This window comes from Schizosaccharomyces pombe (genome assembly GCF_000002945.2).
Source record: "Schizosaccharomyces pombe strain 972h- genome assembly, chromosome: III".
In the NCBI taxonomy this organism is placed as follows: Eukaryota; Fungi; Ascomycota; class Schizosaccharomycetes; order Schizosaccharomycetales; family Schizosaccharomycetaceae; genus Schizosaccharomyces; species Schizosaccharomyces pombe.
This window is the reverse complement of record NC_003421.2, coordinates 2,382,218-2,401,734: the sequence shown is the minus strand read 5'-3', so window position 1 is coordinate 2,401,734 and position 19,517 is coordinate 2,382,218. Positions and strand designations below refer to the sequence as shown.

Genomic DNA, 19,517 nt, shown 5'->3' with positions numbered 1-19,517 from the left:
TTATGTTACCACTTATTGCAAGTACATTTAAGAAGGTGTACTATGGCTAAGAGTTGAATATTTTTTAGGTATGGTTTTTGTGCTTTTCAGTAATCATATTACGTTTAATACACATTCCCTTATTAGAGGTTCTTAATAAAATCCATGTGCAATACTAAAGTTATCTTTCCATCCGTACCAATATTCACTGAGATATTTTACGTTCCTACTATAATTGATTCCAGTAAATATTAACTTGCATTTCTATGAGATGTATTGAAAGCAAACAGAAAAACGCAATCTAAACACAGAATATATAAAACAATGAAAATCAAATCAATTTCACTTAACAAAATAGGATGCAGCTTTAAACGACGCTCAAAACTGATGCATTCACCAATACTGCACAAATTAAAAGAATACCTAGCTTCCTTTGGTTATCTGTGTAATTTTTGAATTATCCTATCGAATTTGCTATATGGAGTTGTTAATTGATGGGCAATATCTGGAATTTATGTTTCTCTATTCGTTCTTGACCACGCTATGTGGCTTTGCTTCTTAACTATGCAGTTTGTAACCAGTTTTAATGGCACGTTAAATCACAGTGAGTTGTATTTGTGCACTACTATATTGCGATATGCAGGTAACGCGAAAATCGGGTATTAAGGTGTTATTGTAAATTATTATTGAAATGCTCATAATATGTAAACTAAGGGAAAAAGGTTCGATTGAGCATTCTTTTTTGTTTGTACCTGTCAGTCATTTGGTAATAAGCTACAATAAGCAAGTGCCAATGTCGTATCACATATAGCGGATAAATGAATAGGACATGTGATATATAGTGATACGTAACGAAATTTTACATAACGTGGTGTAGTATTGCAGATATTGCTGAGATCAGGTGGTTCATCGTCTTAGCTCGCAATTCTAACTTATCAACTCCTTTGCTCATTTTGAAACTGGAGACTTGGCTTTTCCTTACATAAATCGCATAGAACGTGAATTGCTTAGGAGTTCGAGCTTTTTATTTACTTCCATTCTATAGTGGAACATTTGGCATAGAATTTTTATTTTTGGAATCACGACTGTGGAGTTTTCGTCATACCAGTTCTGTCATCTTGAAATTCCAAGTTGGAACTTCCATCAATAGATTACATTTCTAAGTTTCTTGCTTTCATTCCTCAATTTTTTATTTAGAAGCGAAGCAAAAAATAAATTTAATCTTCCTACGTTCATATCCGCTTCTTTTTCAATTTCTTTGATACTGTTCGCGATACGTAGCTGCTGATTTTACGTTATTTTTTTGTTTTATCTTTTTCTTTATATATTTATCTTTTTTGTTATATATTCACTTAGTTGCTTTAATTGCTGGTTATTTAAAGATGATTGCTGCAACACCCGCTAAATCCAAACCATCGGATGTCAACTTGGAACAGACGTTCAAAGGTGTTTCTGAAACCTCAAAAATTGACCTTCGAAGGTCTAGGGCCGCTTACCGACCTCTGGAATTATCTCCTACTCCCTCGATTTTTGCTCGTAATTATCAACGTAATGCGGTAGACTTTACTGGATTTTTTGTGTTATTTTGGGTTGCTGTCTCTATTATGATTTTCATGAGCTTTTTAGAAAATTTCGAATTGACTGGAAGACCAGTTGTTGGCACTATTTTTAAATACTTTCAGTCTAATTTGTTAGATCTGGCAAAGGCAGACCTTGCTATGTCTTCAATGTTTCTACTTGCTTTTCCTTTCCAAAAGATTTTTGCTTTGGGATATCTGCGGTGGTATGGTTTAGGCGTTTACCTCTATTCCATTCTTATTTTACTTTTTTTAAGCCATTGTGTTTTACGCTGCTGTCTTAGCAACTGGTCCTGGACGCATCGTGCTATGTTTATTCTTCATTCTATGGTAATCCTTATGAAGCTTCATTCCTATAACGTTGTCAACGGTTGGTATTCTTATTGTTATCATTCGTTAAATAAGCTTCAGTCAAAAAAAACCGATCTTGATGATGATGAACGATCCTCAGTTGAGTTTTATGAACATTGTCTCAACCATCATGGTAATACTTATCCGGAAAATTTAACCATACCAAATGCTTTGGATTTCCTTTTCATGCCCAGCTTATGTTATCAATTATACTACCCAAGAACCGCCCATGTGCGAATTCATTATTTGATTGAATGCGCTTTGGGAACGTTTGGTTGTATCTTTCTTTTGGTCATTATTTCTGATCATTTCATGGTTCCTGTACTTGCTAAAGCCATTCGAACCATTATTGAAGCTCCTGAAGACGCATCTGCTACTTATTTTGCTATACGTTTAGGCCATACTGTAGCATTTTTGATGTTCCCATTTATGCTTAGCTTCCTCCTCGTGTTCTGGGTCATTTTTGAAGGAGTTTGTAATTTCAGCGCAGAGATTACTAGATTTGCCGATAGAAACTTTTATGATGATTGGTGGAATTGCTGGACTTGGGATCAATTTGCCCGAACCTGGAATAAGCCCGTTCATTACTTTCTCCTTCGCCACGTTTATGTTCCCCTCAACTCTTTCATGTCAAAGTCTTTATCGACTTTTTTCACGTTCTTTGTCTCCTCTGTATTACATGAACTTGTTATGGGATGTATCACTTTAAAAATCCGCGGTTACGGTTTGTTTTTTCAAATGACTCAAATCCCGTATATCATTATTCAGCGACAGAAGTTTGTTCGAAGACATAGACTGCTGGGAAATATTGCGTTTTGGTTTTCTATCATAATTGGTATCGCTCTTATTGCAGCTCTTTATATCTTATTTTAGAAGCGATAGGGGTCTCCATTATGAATAATTACCTCTTAGATTTTTTTTACAATGCGTTATTTTTTCTAGTGACTATTTCTATCTTTGACACTTTTTGTGGCTCATTTCATCTGCCCAATAAGGGCTCCTTTATGACATTTTATGAATTGTTTTGTAATGCAAGTAGGAAATGCCATTTCTATTTGAACACGTCAAAAGGCTGCAGAGTAATTTTGGTAAAACTTAGTTTTTGTGCCTCTGTGGAACTTCCGTTTCATTTTGTGTCGGTTCATTTGCTTGTTTATGATAAAATGGAATCCTGATTAAATTAACGAATTAAAGAAATGGGTTTAAAACATTTTTTTCGTTGAAAATTATGTTAACCGATTTGTTGTTTACTTAAGATTTTTAACATTCACAGATGTTCGTTTAATTTTTAGCCAGATGATTGCTTTGATTAATAAGTTTCCTCATCTCGTATTTTCATTAACATAACCATCACTGTTATTAATCGAATTAATGTGTCTAATCGTCAGTGGTTAGGATATTCGATTTATTCAGTTTTCCCATTCTTAATAAATGTACTTTTCTGTCTTGCACAATAAAATTATTATAGCAAGAAACCTAGATAACGCAACCCAATGTGCAATAGCACTGTACAGTAAATTGCCTATAAGCAGGGGTAGATATTTTTACCACTGGAATCCCAACTCACCAAGAACCCATATCTTGTAGTTCGAAGTTTGATTCGGAAAAACCTCTTGTGTATTTCAAGGTGCTCTTTCTCAAAACGAAATCGCAAGGGTATCGTTTGGGTGCAATACGGGATGATGGTAATAGAGAACCCTTTTTTAAGTACTGCTACAAGCAGTCAGACACCTCAAGAGGATGGCGTGTACACGTCTTCCCTGCACAACAGTAACAATCCTTTTTTAGCTCCCAAGACAGAGCGTGTGGCTGATCCGGTCATGGAATCTATGGCAGATGACTTGGTATGTAAATTTTTGAGGCTGAAGTAGATATAATTCGGTCATTGCTTCGTTACGTGAAGATTTGTTAAATTTATTGAAACCTTTCCAAATTAGTGTTCTATTAAGAGTTTTTAAGTTTCTAATTTAAAGCGCTCATAACGTACATTTTATTTAGACAAGGAGTTTCTTCGGTTTGCAATGAAGTTGAGCCGAAAATCGAGCACAGCTTTCAATTTTAATATGTTTCAAAAACTAACATTTTACCAGTTTAATAGTATTCAAAAGAAGAAGGAGCCATCTCCTGCTTCCTCTGCTTCAGCAAGTCCCGTTAAAAAATCTGCGGAGGCATTAGCCGAACGATCTAACAGTTCGATGGGCACTTTTGACCCCCCTCCAAGATATTCGAAAATTGCTAGAGCTCGTAGTACTCATGTTGCCAGCTCTAGTCGCCATCGTTCTCCATCGCATAACGACAGTTCACCATCCACCCAATCCAGTTTGAAAAGCAGGGGTAGCATTCGACGCTACAAGTCTGTACGAGAGGGATCACATCGTCCTGGTCGGTCGTCAAAAGAACCATTAGATCAGATAGATCGTTTGGACGTAACAGGGCTTTATGGATCTGGTAGCTTTCATCACGATGGTCCTTTTGATGCTTGTCGACCTCATCGTAATCGAAATTCTAAGAAAGCACCTGTTGCCGCATTTCCAAAAGATAGTATTGCTAATTCCATTCCGAAAGTTGGGGAAACTTATAATGACCCTTCAGTCCCTAAGGATTTTAGCAGAAAAGCCATTCATGAGAGTTTGCGTACAAAAAACATATTGCAATCTCCTTATAAATCTGTTGGCATCGAAGAAGAATTTCCTTCATCTGGCAATAATGATACTCCAGGTTTAACTGACTCTACCCGTATAGAAGGTGCGATGGCTTCAAAAAATGCAATTGCACGTAATGAAGAAATGTTGGCAATGGAAAAAGCGGGCTTGGGAAGAAAAAATTCTCTCATTCGAAAACTTGGATTAAATCGTAGCGCTAGTATGATGTCTCGTACACCAAATACTTTGAATAGGCCATCTAATTATCGGTCTCACTCTTCCATGGGAACCCGAAGATCTCCACTTAATTCCCCTTCTCAACTTGACCCCATTTCTAACGAGAACGAATCTGATACTGATGACAGTAACACTGGCCTTCGTAATCGTACATCTCCTACAGCTGCTCCACCGCCACCTTCTCGTAGGAAAACAGGTGGACTTAATACACGACCTTATCCCCAACACGCTGAATCTCAAATGTCTCTTCCGCTTACTGCGAAAGAGCGTTCCAAACCCAAGAAAATGGGATTTTTTAGACGATTATTCCACAAAAAGTCGTAGGCTTTTCAGGCTTGAAACTTTATTTACTATAATAGCATCTTTGAGTATCATCTTTCTCTATTCCCCTTTTTATTTGTTTACCAATTTCTCAACATCTAATACGTCTGTACCCCTGCTTTTAAATATTGAATCAGCTTAGTTCAATTCTTCGTCCAGTTTGTTGGAAGTTTCTGCTTTAATCTTCCGCATACTTATTATTACCATTCTTTGTTTTTGTCCTAATATTTCGCATCTTGTCCTTTTCTCTTTTGCTTCTTCTCGACATTCACTAGTTCGTCTGAAGTCTACATTTTTCATGCCTACTTGTTCTGCATAACTTTAACAAATCCAGATGCTTTTCTTTTACATTTTCCTTCTTTCGAAATTTTTTCACCTGGTGATATTTTGATTGCTCTCTACTTTAAGTAATTTAATCATGATCTCTATTTTTTCTACAATGCAGTCTTCGTTCATTTACAATCTAGTTTCACTAAGTGAATTGGCAGTAGATATATAGAAGCGTACTCTGCATGTTATAGGTAGCTGATGTTAGTTCCAGGAATGTAAAATCGTTATAGGAATTTGTATTGATAAAATTCTATCTTGTTAGCGTGTGAACTTAAACAATGATTGGATTACATACCTTGGTTTAAAAAATGCTGAGAAACAAACTTCAAGGGTATAATCAATTTTCAGCTGATCTTTTAAATTAACAGAACGGCAAAATTCAGGTATTTTGATTTGTGCGTGGATTGTGTTTTTTAGAGTCGGTGCCAAATTGGAATAAACAGATTTATTAGCAATTTTCCAAGTTGATTTTGCCCTTGTTTTCGTCTTAGTTTTTTGATAACGCTTCAAGTATCCGCAACTCGCGAATGTTTCTTCGGCCTGGTTCATACAATAACCACCGTAATGATTTTGAGTATTAGGGTGAAAGATATGAGTTTCCAGCAATCGTGCTTTTATATTATGAATCTTTTGAGAGTTAGCGATTAACTGTTATCTTTAGTTTAATTAATTTACTAGACTTTACCCTTCTGTGATGATTATGAGTGTAGCAAATGGTAAAATCGATGATTTGACCACTAAAAAACAAGGATCTGTCCGTATGAACCTCCAAGGTAGTTTTTGCTTCTTCTAATGAAAGATAGGGTAGGCTTTTAATGCATGAGATCGGGTTATATAGCTCCGCTATATTATTATGCATTGAAGTGATTACCCGTTTAGGAATTGTACAACGAGTACAGCGAATATTTTGATCCAGAGATGTTAAAGTCAGCGTACTAAGATGTCAGTTACTTTTTTCGGTTTAATCTTTTACCTTGAAATATAGTATAACAGTTCTAATTTCGATGAATGATAAGTACCTGGACCTATATCCAAAGGAACGATGAAGGAGAAAGGAAACCCAACTTTACAAGAACATTTAAGGAAAAGGCCCTTGTTGCCTATGCTGGCAGAAGCTGCCTTTGAGAGAATCAGTGCAGATGTCTTAAGGTTGCAAAACGAGTACTTTTCAGAGATAGAATAGAAAGGTTCTGAATGGCCTTTAAAATTCAAAATACCATAGAAATCGAGAAACATTTCCTTTATCCAAACACCGGTTTCCACGTTTTTTGCCCCTTCGTAGGATAACCAAATGTTGCCATGTAACAAGGATCCAGCTATTAAGGAAGTATCAGGAATCGTTATTGCTACTTTTATACCATCACAATTTAAAACTTGGTTTTCAAAGATTTTTTTTACTTGTAAATTAGATTTTCGAACTGGTGCATCAGCTTCAGGATAAAAAGACGATTTCCTATTCAGAATATTCGGTCGTAACACATCAGTTTTGATGGTTAATATTTCTGACTCTTCACTTAATATATAGGGATCATCAAAAGGATTTTCTATACTTGACAATGTTTTAGATGTCAATGGATCCGACAAACTGCAAGTTTCACTGTTACTAAAAAGTTCTTCTGTCATTAGCACGATATTAGGTTGTTATCAAAATGAATGTATATTTTTATTTATTGGAAATAGTTGTTGGAGAAATCTTAAACTGATATTTGCCAATGAGGTTGTTTACTCGTCAACATCATACTCGATGGTAAACATTCCAAAACAAAACGGTAACTTAGTTGGTAAAAAAACAAGCGCAAAAAGAAATATACAAAGAAATTGTAATAAAATTTTGTAAAATATAGATACTTAATGTCCACATTATTTGACTTATCCGTAAGGTCATTTGAAGATCATGATAAAAATATTACTTTTTCGTTTGCTGAACGTCGGTGTAACGGCCATAGCCTTCAACCTTCGGTTTTTCGTAATCAGTCTTGGTCATAAGCATATTCATTCTTTCTTTTATACTCATAGGTTTTTCGGGAATTACATCGCCCTGCTCAGCGTTTGGATTCGTATGCTCTTTTTCGGGTTTAGAGACACGTCGTGCATTCACAGCAATAGACATACTGGCACGTCTTCCCACCACACCTCGTTCTGTGGCCATATTGGTTGGAGGTACACTTTTGCTTTCTACCTCGCCTAGCCCAACTGGAGCATTGGAACTTTGAAGACTAGAGGGTGTAGGCGCAGATATATTGTTTTGTGGGTTTTCCACAGATTTTAAGTTTACAGGTTTTGGGACAGGAGCGGGAGCAGCAGCTACCTTGTTTAAACTTGATGTATGGTTGTACCTATCAACCAAACGGTTAACACTAGTCCTTGGCTTTCCCGAAGCATTACTAGCTGAAAGAGGTTCACTTTCTATAATATTTGATTCTTGACTATCAAAAGATTTAACATCACCAGTAAAGACAGCTTCGTTTGTAGGAACAGTTTCTTTAGCCGTAGATGAAAACATATCGTCAGCCAGAGCTAATGTGCTTAAACGAGGAGTCGTAGGAGATATTTTAGGTTTTGGCTGGACGGGTGGAGGTGGTCCATAAGTATGACTAGGTGGTGCACCTTGGGTAACTCGGAAGTTGCTAGGTAATTTTTGAGTAGAAGGTACATTTGAAGTATGTTGACCGTACGAAAACCTTGAGACAGGAGAAGAAGTGTTTCCATTATTATTATGATCTCCGTTAGAAAGATAAGGCATCGAGTTTACATTGGGTAACATCGGAGAAGCCATTGGCTTCATAGCAGAAGCAGGCTGAGGGAACACGGATGATTTACTCTGGTGAATTCCACTGTTTTCTAACTTGGAAGCATGTTGCAGATATTCGGAACCAGAAGGATTGCAGCTGGATACATTTTTACCGTTGTATATGTCGTAGATATGTATAGGAACATTACGCATCTTACAAATCTCACAAAAGGTTTGGTAGATATTAGGACGTTGCCAAGGATATTGCTGCAATAAGGTTGAAATTAGTCGCTTTAACCGATCTGAATAAGGTGGAAAGGTTGGAAAAGCGTAACTAACATTCATAATAGCAGCAAGCCCTTGATGTTCAAACGGAGTTGTGTAATAGCATAGTTTATAGAACAAAACCCCTAGCGCCCAGATATCTAAAAGCTAGTGTTAACGAAATATATTCTAATAACGTTACAAAGAAACCATACCACTTTTCTCGTCTATCCCAAATCCTTTATGGACATTAATCATTTCAGGGCATCTATATTGCCAAGTAGTAAATTTTTCGATATCATATTCTAGCTGTTTGGCCTCAGCGGCCGTTTTAGCACCCGGTATTGGGTGACATGCACTACCAAAATCACACAGCTTGTACGAATTTGGGGCAGCTAGTAACACGTTTTCAATCTTGAGATCTCTATGAATTAACGGAGGCTTCAAGTAATGCATTACTGCAACCGCTTCAGTAACATCAGAAGCTATTTTCAAAATTTCTTGTTCTGATAAACGAACTTGAAGTCTAGTGTTCAGAAAGTCAATCAAGCCTCCACAAGGGCAATACTCCAATAGTACAAGGACCTCGAATTGATTTTTTGATGTCCTAAAAAATTCCGAGCCATAATATGAGACACACCGTTTTTGGTTGCTAACAAGTTTCTAAAGACAAGTCGTTAGTTTATAGTAAAAAATTGGAGAGCAACAAAATACAGGATAGAAGGACATACCATAGTCCGTACTTCTTCGTGCACAGCTCGAAGGGCCATAGCATCCGTTGCAAAGATACGTTTCAAAACTGCCTCAAACGGTGGCTTTCCTGGGAAGACCAATTGTACCAAATATACATGAGAGAAGCCGCCTAAAGATACGCTGTTAACATTTGGAAGCTGATGATTTTACATACCTTCAGCAAGGTATCGTTTTACTGTAACCGAAAACTTTTCCACCGTACAACTAAAACCAACAGGCAGAAGACCTGAAGGTAAAGAAGATACTGGAAGCAATGAAGTGTTGTTTGTTTCATTCATTGCAAAAGAAAGTCTGCTGCAACCAGATTTACTCAATGTAAATTTGGTGGTTTAGGAGCGGAACGTGGGTTAGGATATATAATATATAAGTGAAACAGGTGATATTCAATTATTGGCCTTTACTGAATTATTCCTTTGTATAAATTGATACATTCGATAGCCTTCATATGATAGAAAAAGAAATGCATCCAAGCGAGTTCGATTGCATTATTGACAGATGAAGCTGAGTTCAAAAAATAAATACTATGGAAGACAAGACTAGACAAGCATTATTTAAGTTAAAAATTATAGTTATGTTTTCATTTAAGTTTCTTAGTTCTCTCTTCTAATAGTGAATACATGATGGAGTAATTTGTTGCTTCAGGGACTGCAGAAAGACTTATAAAAGGCTGCATTACGGACCACTATGATAGCTAAAGGAAAATTTAAATAGACGAACTCCGTCAAATGTTAACTTAAAAATCTAGTAGTTCATTACATTAGCAAAATTCCTGTCCTTCAAATGCATTGACGACTAACTCCAATAAACACAGCTATCATCCATTGTGAGGATTGGAACAGAAGATACTACCATTAGATTATCTACTTTTAAACAATTAATCTTATGAATTGAAGTAAAGTAAGACAGACCTCCAACTCGCTATCGCTTATATCATAATTAGCATAATTAGATCGCATCGATCAGTTAATCGTGATTTTTCTAAAGTTTGAGGAAAAATAAACAAAAAAAAGTGAAATAATTACAATACATATGTTAAAGCGCATTTTCCCCAATAATGGCCCTACTTAACTTTTTTTGTGGCATCCATTAACAATTGCCTCTTAATATTAACCACGAGATCACAAGAATTAAACCGAGAATTCACGATACTTAAACATTGTTAAATGAAAATATAAATCCCTTGGAACCACTAAATTTACCTTTTTTGCAGATACCACTTGGTGTACTTATCTTAATAAGGGCAACTAGAACCAACATTCTATCTAAAGCAAAGTAACCAGAAAACATTCCTAAATTTTATACATGCTTTAAATTTCTTAATTTTGATATATATTTCGATATCAAGAATTTTGAATGCTTTAAAGTCGTTTGAAGGATATTGCCTTTTAATTTTTGCAAAAAAGAGTTTCCTAAGTCAATATATATATATATACATATATTCTTTCTTTTATGTAATTAATTTTAAAAATTATTTGAACATGAAATTCGGAAAGTAAGGATTTTTTGAAAGTTCTGAAGCTTACTAACTGTACAGGGTTATCGAAGGACAATCTGTTGCAGGTATGCTAGTTTGTAGTTGAAAAATAATTGACGTTCGGATATGCTAATTCGAGTAGAATGGGCTTCTGCTTATTTTGACTACAAAAAGGGGAAAAAAATAATCGCAGGCATTGCAAAGAATCCTTCTGAGGGTCTGTATGGTACTTCAGGGATTTTGGGAGAAACACCTGAAGAAGCCATTGTAAAGTAAGTTTTATTTAATTTGCACTATTGACTAATAAAACAGACGAGGTACGTTTTTTGACATCTCTAAAAAATGCATTTCTAACTGCTTTTGACCTAGGGCAAATTCATCGGTTTCATCCCCTTTTTCAAGAGTTTCTTGACCAACAAGCAAACAAGGTGGAAGAATTTTTTGAAAATTTGGTGTCTGATGCGCGAGAAAGAATGGATCTTATTAGCGATCAGGTCGATATATATGAAAAGCTTCGTGCATTCAAAAAGGGGACCCTTGAATCGGGATCTGTTGTATTAATACAGAAACAGCACTCTAAACTCAGACAAAGGCTTGATTCAATCCTCAATTTTTCTCGACTTCAACCTGCTTATCATATCCCAGCTAGGAAGAGTGTCCCAACTGATGCTTATACTCCGATGGTCAGTTATCGCAAACTGAAATCTAAATTGAAAACGGTATGCCTCAGTGCTTTTTTCCTTCATAGTATAGATGTTTGTAAATTTGCTAATTGTTTCAACTAGACATTGCTGGACTTTTATGATTATCTCAAATTGGTTTCTCAGTACCAGCATCTTAATCAACAAGCCTTTCGAAAGATTGTCAAAAAGTATGATAAAACATTACATACAGATCTTCAGGGCTTTTGGGTTGATTATATGAGCAGATATACGTTCACAGATTTCAGCATCACTACAAATTGGCAATTGCATGTTGAAGACATATATGCTCGTCTTTTTACCAATCATAACAAGAAGCTTGCTTTAGAGCATCTTAAGTCATTTCGTCAAAAAGAGGTAAGTATAATTCAGTTGCATCTGGACTTTACGTTATACTCTAATTACTAACTTGGGTTATTTAGCACTTTTCTGCAAACTCGATGCGATTTGGACTCTTGTTTGGTGCAGGTTTACCGTTGGCTATAGAGGCTGCTTGCTATTATAATGCTACTGAGCAATCCTCCTACCTTCTTCAGATATGGGGAGGTTTTTTTTTAGTAATTTTTGCGTTCGTACTGTTTGATTTAGACTGTTACGTGTGGGAGAAGACACGGGTTAACTACATGCTTATTTTCGAATTTAATCAAAGAAAATCTTTAAACTGGCGTCAGCATTTGGAGATCGTAGGAGCAGTCTTCTTTATTTTTTCGCTGTTCTTTTTCCTGTGTATGAGAAATTTCTTTCCTGGCTTCACAATATATTTTCCGGCCCTGTTTTTGGGAGTAGTGGGCACGTTTTTAATAGCCCCCGTCATTGTTCCCTATTGGAGAATGCGAAGATACTTGATAATTCAGCTTATCCGTGTGTTTTTATCTGGGCTTTCTACTGTCCATTTTCAGGATTTCTTTTTTGCTGATCAAATGGTTAGTCTAACTTATGCATGCGGTAATATATCTTTGTTCTTTTGCCTTTATAAGCGACTTTGGCGACAACCACAGCTTTGTAACTCATCACATTCTCCCTTGCTAGGTTTCTTTACCACATTGCCTGGCATCTTACGTGTTTTTCAATGTTTCCGAAGATATTCAGATTCGTTGAAAAGCTTTCCACATCTTGTGAATGCTCTAAAATATATTTTTAATATCCTCGCCCAAATGTTTTTAAGTCTGTGGAGGATTCATCCCGGCTTGAAATATCGGGTTTTGTATACTATTTTTGCTGGCGTAAATTCACTTTTTTCTTATACGTGGGATATTTTGATGGATTGGAACCTTTTGGTTCGAAAGGATGGTCGTTGGCAATTCCGTGAGCATCGAATTCTAAAACAGTTGTGGCCGTATATTATAGCTATGATCTTAAATTTTATCGTTAGAAGCTCTTTTATATTCTATTGCATATTTCCCAACCACATTCAGCACTCTTCAGGGATTAGTTTTTTTGTGACCCTTGCTGAGATCATGCGGCGTTGTATGTGGAACATCCTTCGTGTGGAGCACGAAGAAATCTATAATAGGGTAAGTTCGCTGGTTTGTGTTTACTTTTATTTATTTTTATTTGATTCAAATCGTCGCATACTAATTTCATTATAGGAAAATTTGCGGGCCGCTAGAGAACTTAAGCCTTTGGATTTTGTTAAGCCACATAGTGATGTCTTCGTTTCTCATCAAATATCTTCTGATAAGAATTATACAGATGATGAAGATTCGATGGATGATCAAACAGATGTGGATGAAGCTCAGTTTTCTTAGATAGAACGTGAAAGTACAAGTTATTTTTTTCTTTAGTTGTATTTTTTTTATTATTCTTATCGGTATTGGGTGTTTGCTCCGATGATATTAATGCTGTTTTATTGTGTTTTTATGCATTAAAAGTATTCCTCATTTGGAGTATGGTATCGCTGTTTTCTTCTGACAAATGCGAAGATATTTCTCAGAAGTTTCTACGAACCTCATTTTAATTTTATTATGACATATGGATATGAGAAGGGGGACTTTAGTGTTTACGAACAAATGTGATGAATGAAGCTTAATGATTTAATGAGTAAAATTATAATAATGATATTTATCTTTCACAAAATGAATGAATCCTTTTAAGTGTGCTGTAAATTTTAAGCGATGATCAAAGAAGTCAGTTAATTTACTCAGTCAGGAACAGAATGTGCGGTGAAATAGATTGATTCAATGCGTGTCTGGAGACAGAGAATCGGATTGATCATTAATGTCTTGATGTATCAACCAATGACCGGAATACTTAAAGTCCTTTAACTAATCTCAAATACATCTCATAGCTACTCGTAAAAAAATTGTTGCAATAATAATAGCCAAGTATACTTACGAGCTAATTTTTCATTATCAAAACAGAAAAGACCGGTCATATAAAAGTATTATCCATTGTTTATTAAATTGTCTTTCATCATTCTCAGTACTAAATCTAAATTGCAAAAGAATCAATGAGACTACATCCATCCTTTCTATATTTGCTTGACACTACTAAATTTACTTCCAAGTTATAATGGACGTAAAATGACTACATCTGATCAAGTCCCAGATTAACTGTTCCTTTACATTACTCTTATAGATTAGATAAAAGAAAGCTTATTTTAGAACTTGTATTTTACAACTAATTGTTTACTTCATCTGCCTTACTTTGGTACAAAACGGATGCTGCTTGTTTTGGCAATTTGTTTAAAGAATTCACTATTTTACGGTACGCGGAAATACTTTAGACTTCACTATCTCGATTAGAAAAGATCTGATGCGATACGATATAAGATATTTTTTTTTAAATTGCTTGTCAATGAAGGAATTTACCAAGAACACGTAACCTTCGTTTTCTTGATTAAAAACAATGGCTATAAAAAAAGTTGGAATCCTCGGTGCAACAGGTATGTTTAAATTTAGAATGGTAATGTTCTGTCAAAACTGCAAACGATTGCTCTATGTACATTAAAAAATGCATAAAGTTAAAGGATTGACTGTTACAAAATAATTTGTGTTTACTTTTTAGGTTCCTTGTTTAATTGGTCTACATTTTAATTGTACACTTTTTGAATTAAATTGCCTGGAAAGACTCACATTTTATCATTTTAATTCCATGTCTTTAGTACTATAAGTTTTTGATGAACATTAAATTTTCAGTTCCGTGTCACTGACTAGTGTTTTTGGATACACATGACTAACCATAAATAGGCACCGTTGGACAGCGTTTCATTACCCTCCTTTCCGATCATCCTGAGTTTAAGATCGCTGTTCTTGGCGCTTCTGCTCGTTCTGCGGGAAAACCATATGCAGTTGCTACTAAATGGAAACAATCTATTGCAATGCCTAAAGAGATTTCCCAAATGAGTGTAAAGGCTTGTGATCCCAAGGAGTTTTCGGAATGCGATATTGTGTTTAGCGGCTTAGATGCTGACTTTGCTGGCGAAATTGAAAAAAGTTTTCGTGATGCTAATTTAGTCATCGTTTCGAATGCTAAAAACTATCGTCGTGAGCCTACCGTGCCACTTGTTGTCCCCACCGTCAACACAGATCATTTGGACGTTATCAAGTACCAGCGTCAAGAAAACAAACTGGATCGTGGATGCATTATCACTAACTCTAACTGTTCTACTGCTGCTGTTGTAGTACCTTTGAAAGCTCTACAAGATGCTTTTGGTCCTATCGCTCAAACAAATGTAGTTAGTATGCAAGCTATTTCTGGTGCTGGATACCCTGGTGTTTCCAGTCTTGACATTTTGGATAACATCGTTCCATTTATTGGCGGTGAAGAAGAAAAAATTGAATGGGAGACACGTAAAATCTTGGGCTCTGTCAATAGCACAATTTCTGGATATGAGTTGACTGATAACGTTGTTTCTGCTCAGTGCAATCGTGTTCCTGTTATTGATGGCCATTTGATGTGTATTTCTGTGAAGTTTGCCAAGACCTCTCCTACTCCTGATCAAGTTCGCGAAGTATTGGCAAACTATGTTTCTGAACCTCAAAAGTTAGGCTGCTACAGTGCCCCTAAACAAGCCATTTATGTTTTCGATGATTCTACTCCTGACCGCCCTCAACCTAGACTCGATCGTAACAATGAAAATGGTTATGCAGTATCAGTTGGTCGTATCAGATCTGATTCCATCTTTGATATTAAATTTGTCTCCCTCGTCCATAACACAGTTTTGGGTGCTGCTGGTGCTGGTATTTTGAATGCTGAAGTTGCGGTGAAGAAGGGACTTATGTAAACAACGAATTTCCTGTTCTTGTTATAACTCTTCTCTCTCAAAATTTGCCACGGATTTTTCGATACCTTAAAAGTTGGAATTAGGTTTTGAATAAAGAAAAACTTTGTTAATATATTTCATTTTTGCTGTTATTTTACCTTGCCAGTGATATAATTAGAGGACTGCCTCTATTAATCAAGTTTCTTGTGCTTGCGAACCAAAACGGAAGCCTTCAAAAGATTTGTATTCCTTGTAATTGAATAATACTATCGATAATTCTAATATTTGAAGTAAGTCATTTTCTACTTTTTCCCATTTTAAATGAATAACGAATTTTAACACCAATTTGTAAAAATTTAGCGTAGATTAAAAAATTTTTTGAATATTTAACGCAAATTCAAATTCTACCATGTCTAGCTTAAGGAAATGTATAACAACTTGTAATTTAGGCATCTGGCCGTTTTTGACACTGGAAAAATTCAGTTCAATACCTATACTTTTATAAAACATTATGTCGAAGGCAAAGAGCCCTATAAAGTCTTCGAAAAGTAAGTGATAGGAATAATATCACTATTGTATGGTTTTTAACTCAATTGATTTTAGAATCGGTGAATCAACCGAAATCGGTTCTTCGTGAGAAGAAAGTCAAAGATGCTGAAAAAGCCGAGCATATATCATTACAAGGTCATGTAGATAACTCTGATGAAGAAGGACAAGATAAAGAGTTTTTTCCTGGTTTCGGTTCTTCAGATGATGATGAAGAAGACTCTCCAAATGCGCTAGTTAATACCTCAAGGCAAATTATGGATTTGGGCGAAGATGCTGAGAAAACCATAAAGAAAAAGGTTTCTGAAAATAAGAATCTTCAAAAGAAAAAAGGTGTTTTGTATGTTGGCCGACTTCCTCATGGATTTTATGAGAAACAGATGCGTATGTATTTTTCTCAATTTGGTCCTGTGCTACGTCTTCGCATGTCTCGCAATAGAAAGGTATGGTAACATTTATTATCTACAGCGGACTATTTTAGTTCTTCTTTTTATTTTCGACTGCTAACTTTTTGCATTAGACAGGAAGTAGTAAGCATTATGCTTTCATCGAGTTTGAATCGTTAGACGTTGCCAATGTCGTTGCTGAGACAATGCATAATTATCTTTTATATGGAAAGCTTTTACAATGTAAGGTTATTCCTGAAGACCAGGTTCATGAAAACATGTTTAAAGGCGCCGACGTTCCTTTTAAACGCATCCCTCATGCCACAATAGCGCGTCTTCAGCATGAAAAACCATTAAGCAAGGAGAAAGCGGATAAGTTAATTACTCGCCATAATCGGAAGCTTAAACTCAAAAAGCGCAAGCTCAAAGAATTGGGGATTACTTTGGAATCGGATGTATCTCATCCCAAGGCGGCTAGTCCAGTTGCTTCGAAAAAATCTAGCAAAAAGAAGAACAAAAAGGTTTTGGCTGCTCACAAATAAATAAATACGGGGTTTTAGAGTAATAACAATAATATTTGGAATATCTTATTATTATGCATAATAGAATTGTGAATAACGTATACTAAGATTAATATTTTTACAATATTCCTTTTGTTGTCTTTTTCTAGTAAAGTATTTTTTAATTTAAAATAACTATGCTTCTCATTTTGTTTGCATTCTTTTCATGGCAGCTGCAGCCCTTTTTTCACGTTCAATTCGCATTCTCATTTCTGGACTTAATGATTGCAATTCGTCAACTTTTCGAACATTATTAATTCCTAATGAATGACCTTCGCCGTGCAGTTTATCATAATCCCTTTTCGATTGTTCTTCAATTTTCTGCATCGCTTCCTTCCGTCTAAGTTCTTCTTGCCTCTCTTTATCCCTTCTTTGATTTTCTAATTTGGTCTTTGCCTTTTGGCGTTGTTTCTGAATTTGTTCTCTAGACTGAGGAGCCCCAACTTTAGCTGCTTCCCAGTCGAAAAATGACTCTCCCAACTCATGCCTTGCAATTAGAAACTCATCTTTAACCTCTTTGTTTCCAGTACTAATCTCAAAAGGTGTCTTTCCGTTCCCATTTAGCATTGCTGGATCAGCACCATTACGGAGAAGTTTAGCGACTAATTTAGCATTTTTTTGGGTAACTGCGTAATGCAACGGTGTAGATGTGTGCAAATGAACATTTTTAGGATAAAATTGAAAATTTATAGACAAATCATTAGAGCGCAAATATTCCAAAAATGCTTCAATATTAGACGCTTTCAAATTGGAGATAATTACTTCGGTATATTTAGCAAGCTTTTTCTTTTTCCTCTCTTCCTCTTGTAATCTGCTTTGTCTAATTTCCTTTTCAATTTCGGCTTGTCTCTTTCGTTCTTCTTCTTGAGCTTTTATCGAAATTGAATCAACGTGACTAATTTTCGGAGTAACCAACTCTTTGTAACAACGAAGTAATTCTGAATGTGTGGCTCGTTTAGTAGTAAATGGAAATACGCGGAGTTTTGGATCTTTTGGAGAAATAAGAGCACCTGGTTGAGAGAAGAAAATTGAACGATTAGATGAACCGATTGCACGTACAAAGATTAAATCGCATGTTTCTAATAATTTTCCCCAGTCTTTAAAAACTTGCTGAATATCTTTAATAAGAGCTTGTTCGTTATAACGTCGCAAACCACTACCTGCCGAGTGAATGTTCCCTTTAGTATTGTCAGCAGCCCCTTGAGAACCACCTTGCTTCCTTCTAGTTGTATATCTGTGAATAGTTTTCTGTGCTAGTACTTTGGGTACATGGGGATCACGAGGATTAAACTCATTAGAAGCAATCATAGCAGCAAAATGACCGCCTCCAACCATAAACATAGCTAGTTGAAGTGGCTTTTGTCGGTTATGATTTTGTTGTTGAACAAGTAAATCTTTAGTGATATGGTTATTACCGGAAAACATGTGTTTATATACACCAATATAGGTTGGCACTTCGGCAGAAGCATTACTCAATTGAAACCACGTTAATGGTGAGTTTGTTCGCTGATTGTTGTTTTCGTCAGCGGAGTCAACTTTTCCTATGTTCAAGGATTGTTTAAAAGCCTTCTCTATTTGGAAATTATCTTCTTCGGATTCTGAGTTTGTCTCGCTTTCACTGCCAGACAGTGATTCTGGTAAATCTTCAATTATGCTTTCAAATTCGTCTTGAGAAACCGGAGGCAATTTTGTAATTTTTCGCTTCGTATTGAACCTATGCCAGTCAGATTTAATATGACTTTTTCTTTCGTCCAGAGTATGCAGATTGTCAATCTGGCAATTGACACATGATGATATATTTTTCTGAGTGGAATCAACAATATCGCCTTGGTTTGACAAATTAGCACTATCAGTTTTTTCCTCAACTGAGTATTCCTCTCGTAGTTCTAGTTTTGCTAAGATATCCTCAGGAAGGGAAAAAATATTGTGCTTCGAAATATCACCCATGTTTCGAAGAAGACAAGTAATTAGCAAGATCTAAAAATAATGTAAGCATTACAAAATATGCAATAATTTTCAGTAGAATTTCAATCTAGCAATTAGCGTACTTATACTCAAAAACGAACTTTAATAAGGATTAAGTAATTTGACCACAAGATGCAGGTAGTTTGCTTTTAATTTACAATTTTTTCTTGAAATTAAAAGAAGAAAAAGGTTATTTTCATGTAAATTAAGACTTTAAAGCCTTTTGGCCACAAAAATGAATTAAAAAAAAATAAGGCTGTAGACAATATAGGTAAGAGGATTAATTAGGTAAGAGCAAACAGTCAATCAAAAATCAAATTTATGTAATTTTTTTACTTAGTGGTATATACTTGCGTTTATTATTTAACTAATATAGTCCAAAATTTAATATTTGAGAAAAAGCTGTCGTTAACAGTGAAAAATCTATGAATTTTAAATTGAATGTAAATATAAAATCGAAAATAACATTTGTATAATGTTGGTGATTGTAATAATA

The 19,517-nt window shown here is 35.5% G+C and overlaps 8 protein-coding genes, 12 long non-coding RNA genes and 1 other non-coding gene across 21 annotated transcripts, besides 1 other annotated feature; 9 read left to right on the top strand and 12 right to left on the bottom strand.

Annotated features, from left to right (window-relative positions):
• Positions 1-305: 305 nt before the first annotated feature.
• SPOM_SPNCRNA.7747 lies at positions 306-535 on the top strand. Its single transcript, NR_197083.1, has one exon. It is a non-coding gene; the product is annotated as a non-coding RNA (long non-coding RNA).
• A 104-nt stretch (positions 536-639) lies between these two features.
• Positions 640-867: an LONG TERMINAL REPEAT.
• A 49-nt stretch (positions 868-916) lies between these two features.
• On the top strand, positions 917-3,396 carry are2 (acyl-coA-sterol acyltransferase Are2). The gene has a single exon (NM_001023545.3). It carries the CDS (start codon positions 1,362-1,364, stop codon positions 2,778-2,780), a length of 1,419 nt encoding a protein of 472 aa, NP_588558.1. The 5' UTR covers positions 917-1,361; the 3' UTR covers positions 2,781-3,396.
• Positions 1,377-2,737, bottom strand: SPOM_SPNCRNA.7746. The gene has a single exon (NR_197082.1). It is a non-coding gene; the product is annotated as a non-coding RNA (long non-coding RNA).
• Positions 2,941-3,340, bottom strand: SPOM_SPNCRNA.7745. The gene has a single exon (NR_197081.1). It is a non-coding gene; the product is annotated as a non-coding RNA (long non-coding RNA).
• A 79-nt stretch (positions 3,397-3,475) lies between the features above and the next one.
• On the top strand, positions 3,476-5,539 carry pal1. The gene is made up of 2 exons (NM_001023544.3): positions 3,476-3,751; positions 3,998-5,539. The coding sequence occupies exons 1-2, from the start codon at positions 3,587-3,589 to the stop codon at positions 5,108-5,110; spliced, it is 1,278 nt and encodes a 425-aa protein (NP_588557.1). The 5' UTR covers positions 3,476-3,586; the 3' UTR covers positions 5,111-5,539.
• SPOM_SPNCRNA.7744 lies at positions 4,015-4,391 on the bottom strand. The gene has a single exon (NR_197080.1). It is a non-coding gene; the product is annotated as a non-coding RNA (long non-coding RNA).
• On the bottom strand, positions 5,262-5,466 carry SPOM_SPNCRNA.7743. Its single transcript, NR_197079.1, has one exon. It is a non-coding gene; the product is annotated as a non-coding RNA (long non-coding RNA).
• Positions 5,539-7,060, bottom strand: mug170 (arrestin family membrane adaptor Mug170; the record flags this gene model as incomplete). Its single annotated transcript, NM_001023543.2, has 4 exons — positions 5,539-5,687; positions 5,733-6,064; positions 6,123-6,372; positions 6,411-7,060. The coding sequence occupies 4 exons, from the start codon at positions 7,058-7,060 to the stop codon at positions 5,639-5,641; spliced, it is 1,281 nt and encodes a 426-aa protein (NP_588556.1). The 3' UTR covers positions 5,539-5,638.
• A 283-nt stretch (positions 7,061-7,343) lies between these two features.
• On the bottom strand, positions 7,344-9,516 carry ppk38 (Ark1/Prk1 family protein kinase Ppk38; the record flags this gene model as incomplete). Its single annotated transcript, NM_001023542.3, has 4 exons — positions 9,340-9,516; positions 9,164-9,294; positions 8,648-9,095; positions 7,344-8,593 (listed from the first exon to the last, which is right to left on the bottom strand). The coding sequence occupies exons 1-4, from the start codon at positions 9,461-9,463 to the stop codon at positions 7,344-7,346; spliced, it is 1,953 nt and encodes a 650-aa protein (NP_588555.1). The 5' UTR covers positions 9,464-9,516.
• SPOM_SPNCRNA.7742 lies at positions 7,412-7,762 on the top strand. The gene has a single exon (NR_197078.1). It is a non-coding gene; the product is annotated as a non-coding RNA (long non-coding RNA).
• SPOM_SPNCRNA.7741 lies at positions 8,173-8,592 on the top strand. Its single transcript, NR_197077.1, has one exon. It is a non-coding gene; the product is annotated as a non-coding RNA (long non-coding RNA).
• Positions 9,517-9,913: 397 nt separating the features above from the next.
• prl40 lies at positions 9,914-10,104 on the bottom strand. The gene has a single exon (NR_150796.1). It is a non-coding gene; the product is annotated as a small non-coding RNA, poly(A)-bearing, quiescence specific (non-coding RNA).
• A 345-nt stretch (positions 10,105-10,449) lies between these two features.
• On the top strand, positions 10,450-13,418 carry spx2 (SPX/EXS domain-containing protein). The gene is made up of 8 exons (NM_001023540.4): positions 10,450-10,677; positions 10,720-10,745; positions 10,802-10,931; positions 10,972-10,976; positions 11,029-11,378; positions 11,445-11,717; positions 11,783-12,874; positions 12,950-13,418. Exons 1-8 carry the CDS (start codon positions 10,664-10,666, stop codon positions 13,106-13,108), a joined length of 2,049 nt encoding a protein of 682 aa, NP_588554.2. The 5' UTR covers positions 10,450-10,663; the 3' UTR covers positions 13,109-13,418.
• Positions 10,649-11,424, bottom strand: SPOM_SPNCRNA.7740. The gene has a single exon (NR_197076.1). It is a non-coding gene; the product is annotated as a non-coding RNA (long non-coding RNA).
• On the bottom strand, positions 11,883-13,528 carry SPOM_SPNCRNA.1294. The gene has a single exon (NR_150163.1). It is a non-coding gene; the product is annotated as a non-coding RNA (long non-coding RNA).
• Positions 13,529-14,171: 643 nt separating this feature from the next.
• Positions 14,172-15,716, top strand: hom2 (aspartate semialdehyde dehydrogenase). The gene is made up of 2 exons (NM_001023539.3): positions 14,172-14,244; positions 14,549-15,716. The coding sequence occupies exons 1-2, from the start codon at positions 14,208-14,210 to the stop codon at positions 15,583-15,585; spliced, it is 1,074 nt and encodes a 357-aa protein (NP_588552.1). The 5' UTR covers positions 14,172-14,207; the 3' UTR covers positions 15,586-15,716.
• Positions 14,447-15,655, bottom strand: SPOM_SPNCRNA.7739. The gene has a single exon (NR_197075.1). It is a non-coding gene; the product is annotated as a non-coding RNA (long non-coding RNA).
• A 242-nt stretch (positions 15,717-15,958) lies between the features above and the next one.
• SPOM_SPNCRNA.7738 lies at positions 15,959-16,896 on the bottom strand. Its single transcript, NR_197074.1, has one exon. It is a non-coding gene; the product is annotated as a non-coding RNA (long non-coding RNA).
• SPOM_SPCC1827.05C (RNA-binding protein NIFK) lies at positions 16,054-17,096 on the top strand. Its single transcript, NM_001023538.3, has 3 exons — positions 16,054-16,112; positions 16,168-16,553; positions 16,631-17,096. The coding sequence occupies exons 1-3, from the start codon at positions 16,076-16,078 to the stop codon at positions 17,036-17,038; spliced, it is 831 nt and encodes a 276-aa protein (NP_588551.1). The 5' UTR covers positions 16,054-16,075; the 3' UTR covers positions 17,039-17,096.
• vms1 lies at positions 17,028-19,282 on the bottom strand. The gene is made up of 2 exons (NM_001355954.2): positions 19,105-19,282; positions 17,028-19,033 (listed from the first exon to the last, which is right to left on the bottom strand). Exon 2 carries the CDS (start codon positions 19,001-19,003, stop codon positions 17,201-17,203), a length of 1,803 nt encoding a protein of 600 aa, NP_001342733.1. The 5' UTR covers positions 19,004-19,033; positions 19,105-19,282; the 3' UTR covers positions 17,028-17,200.
• Positions 17,182-19,121, top strand: SPOM_SPNCRNA.7737. The gene has a single exon (NR_197073.1). It is a non-coding gene; the product is annotated as a non-coding RNA (long non-coding RNA).
• Positions 19,283-19,517: the final 235 nt, after the last annotated feature.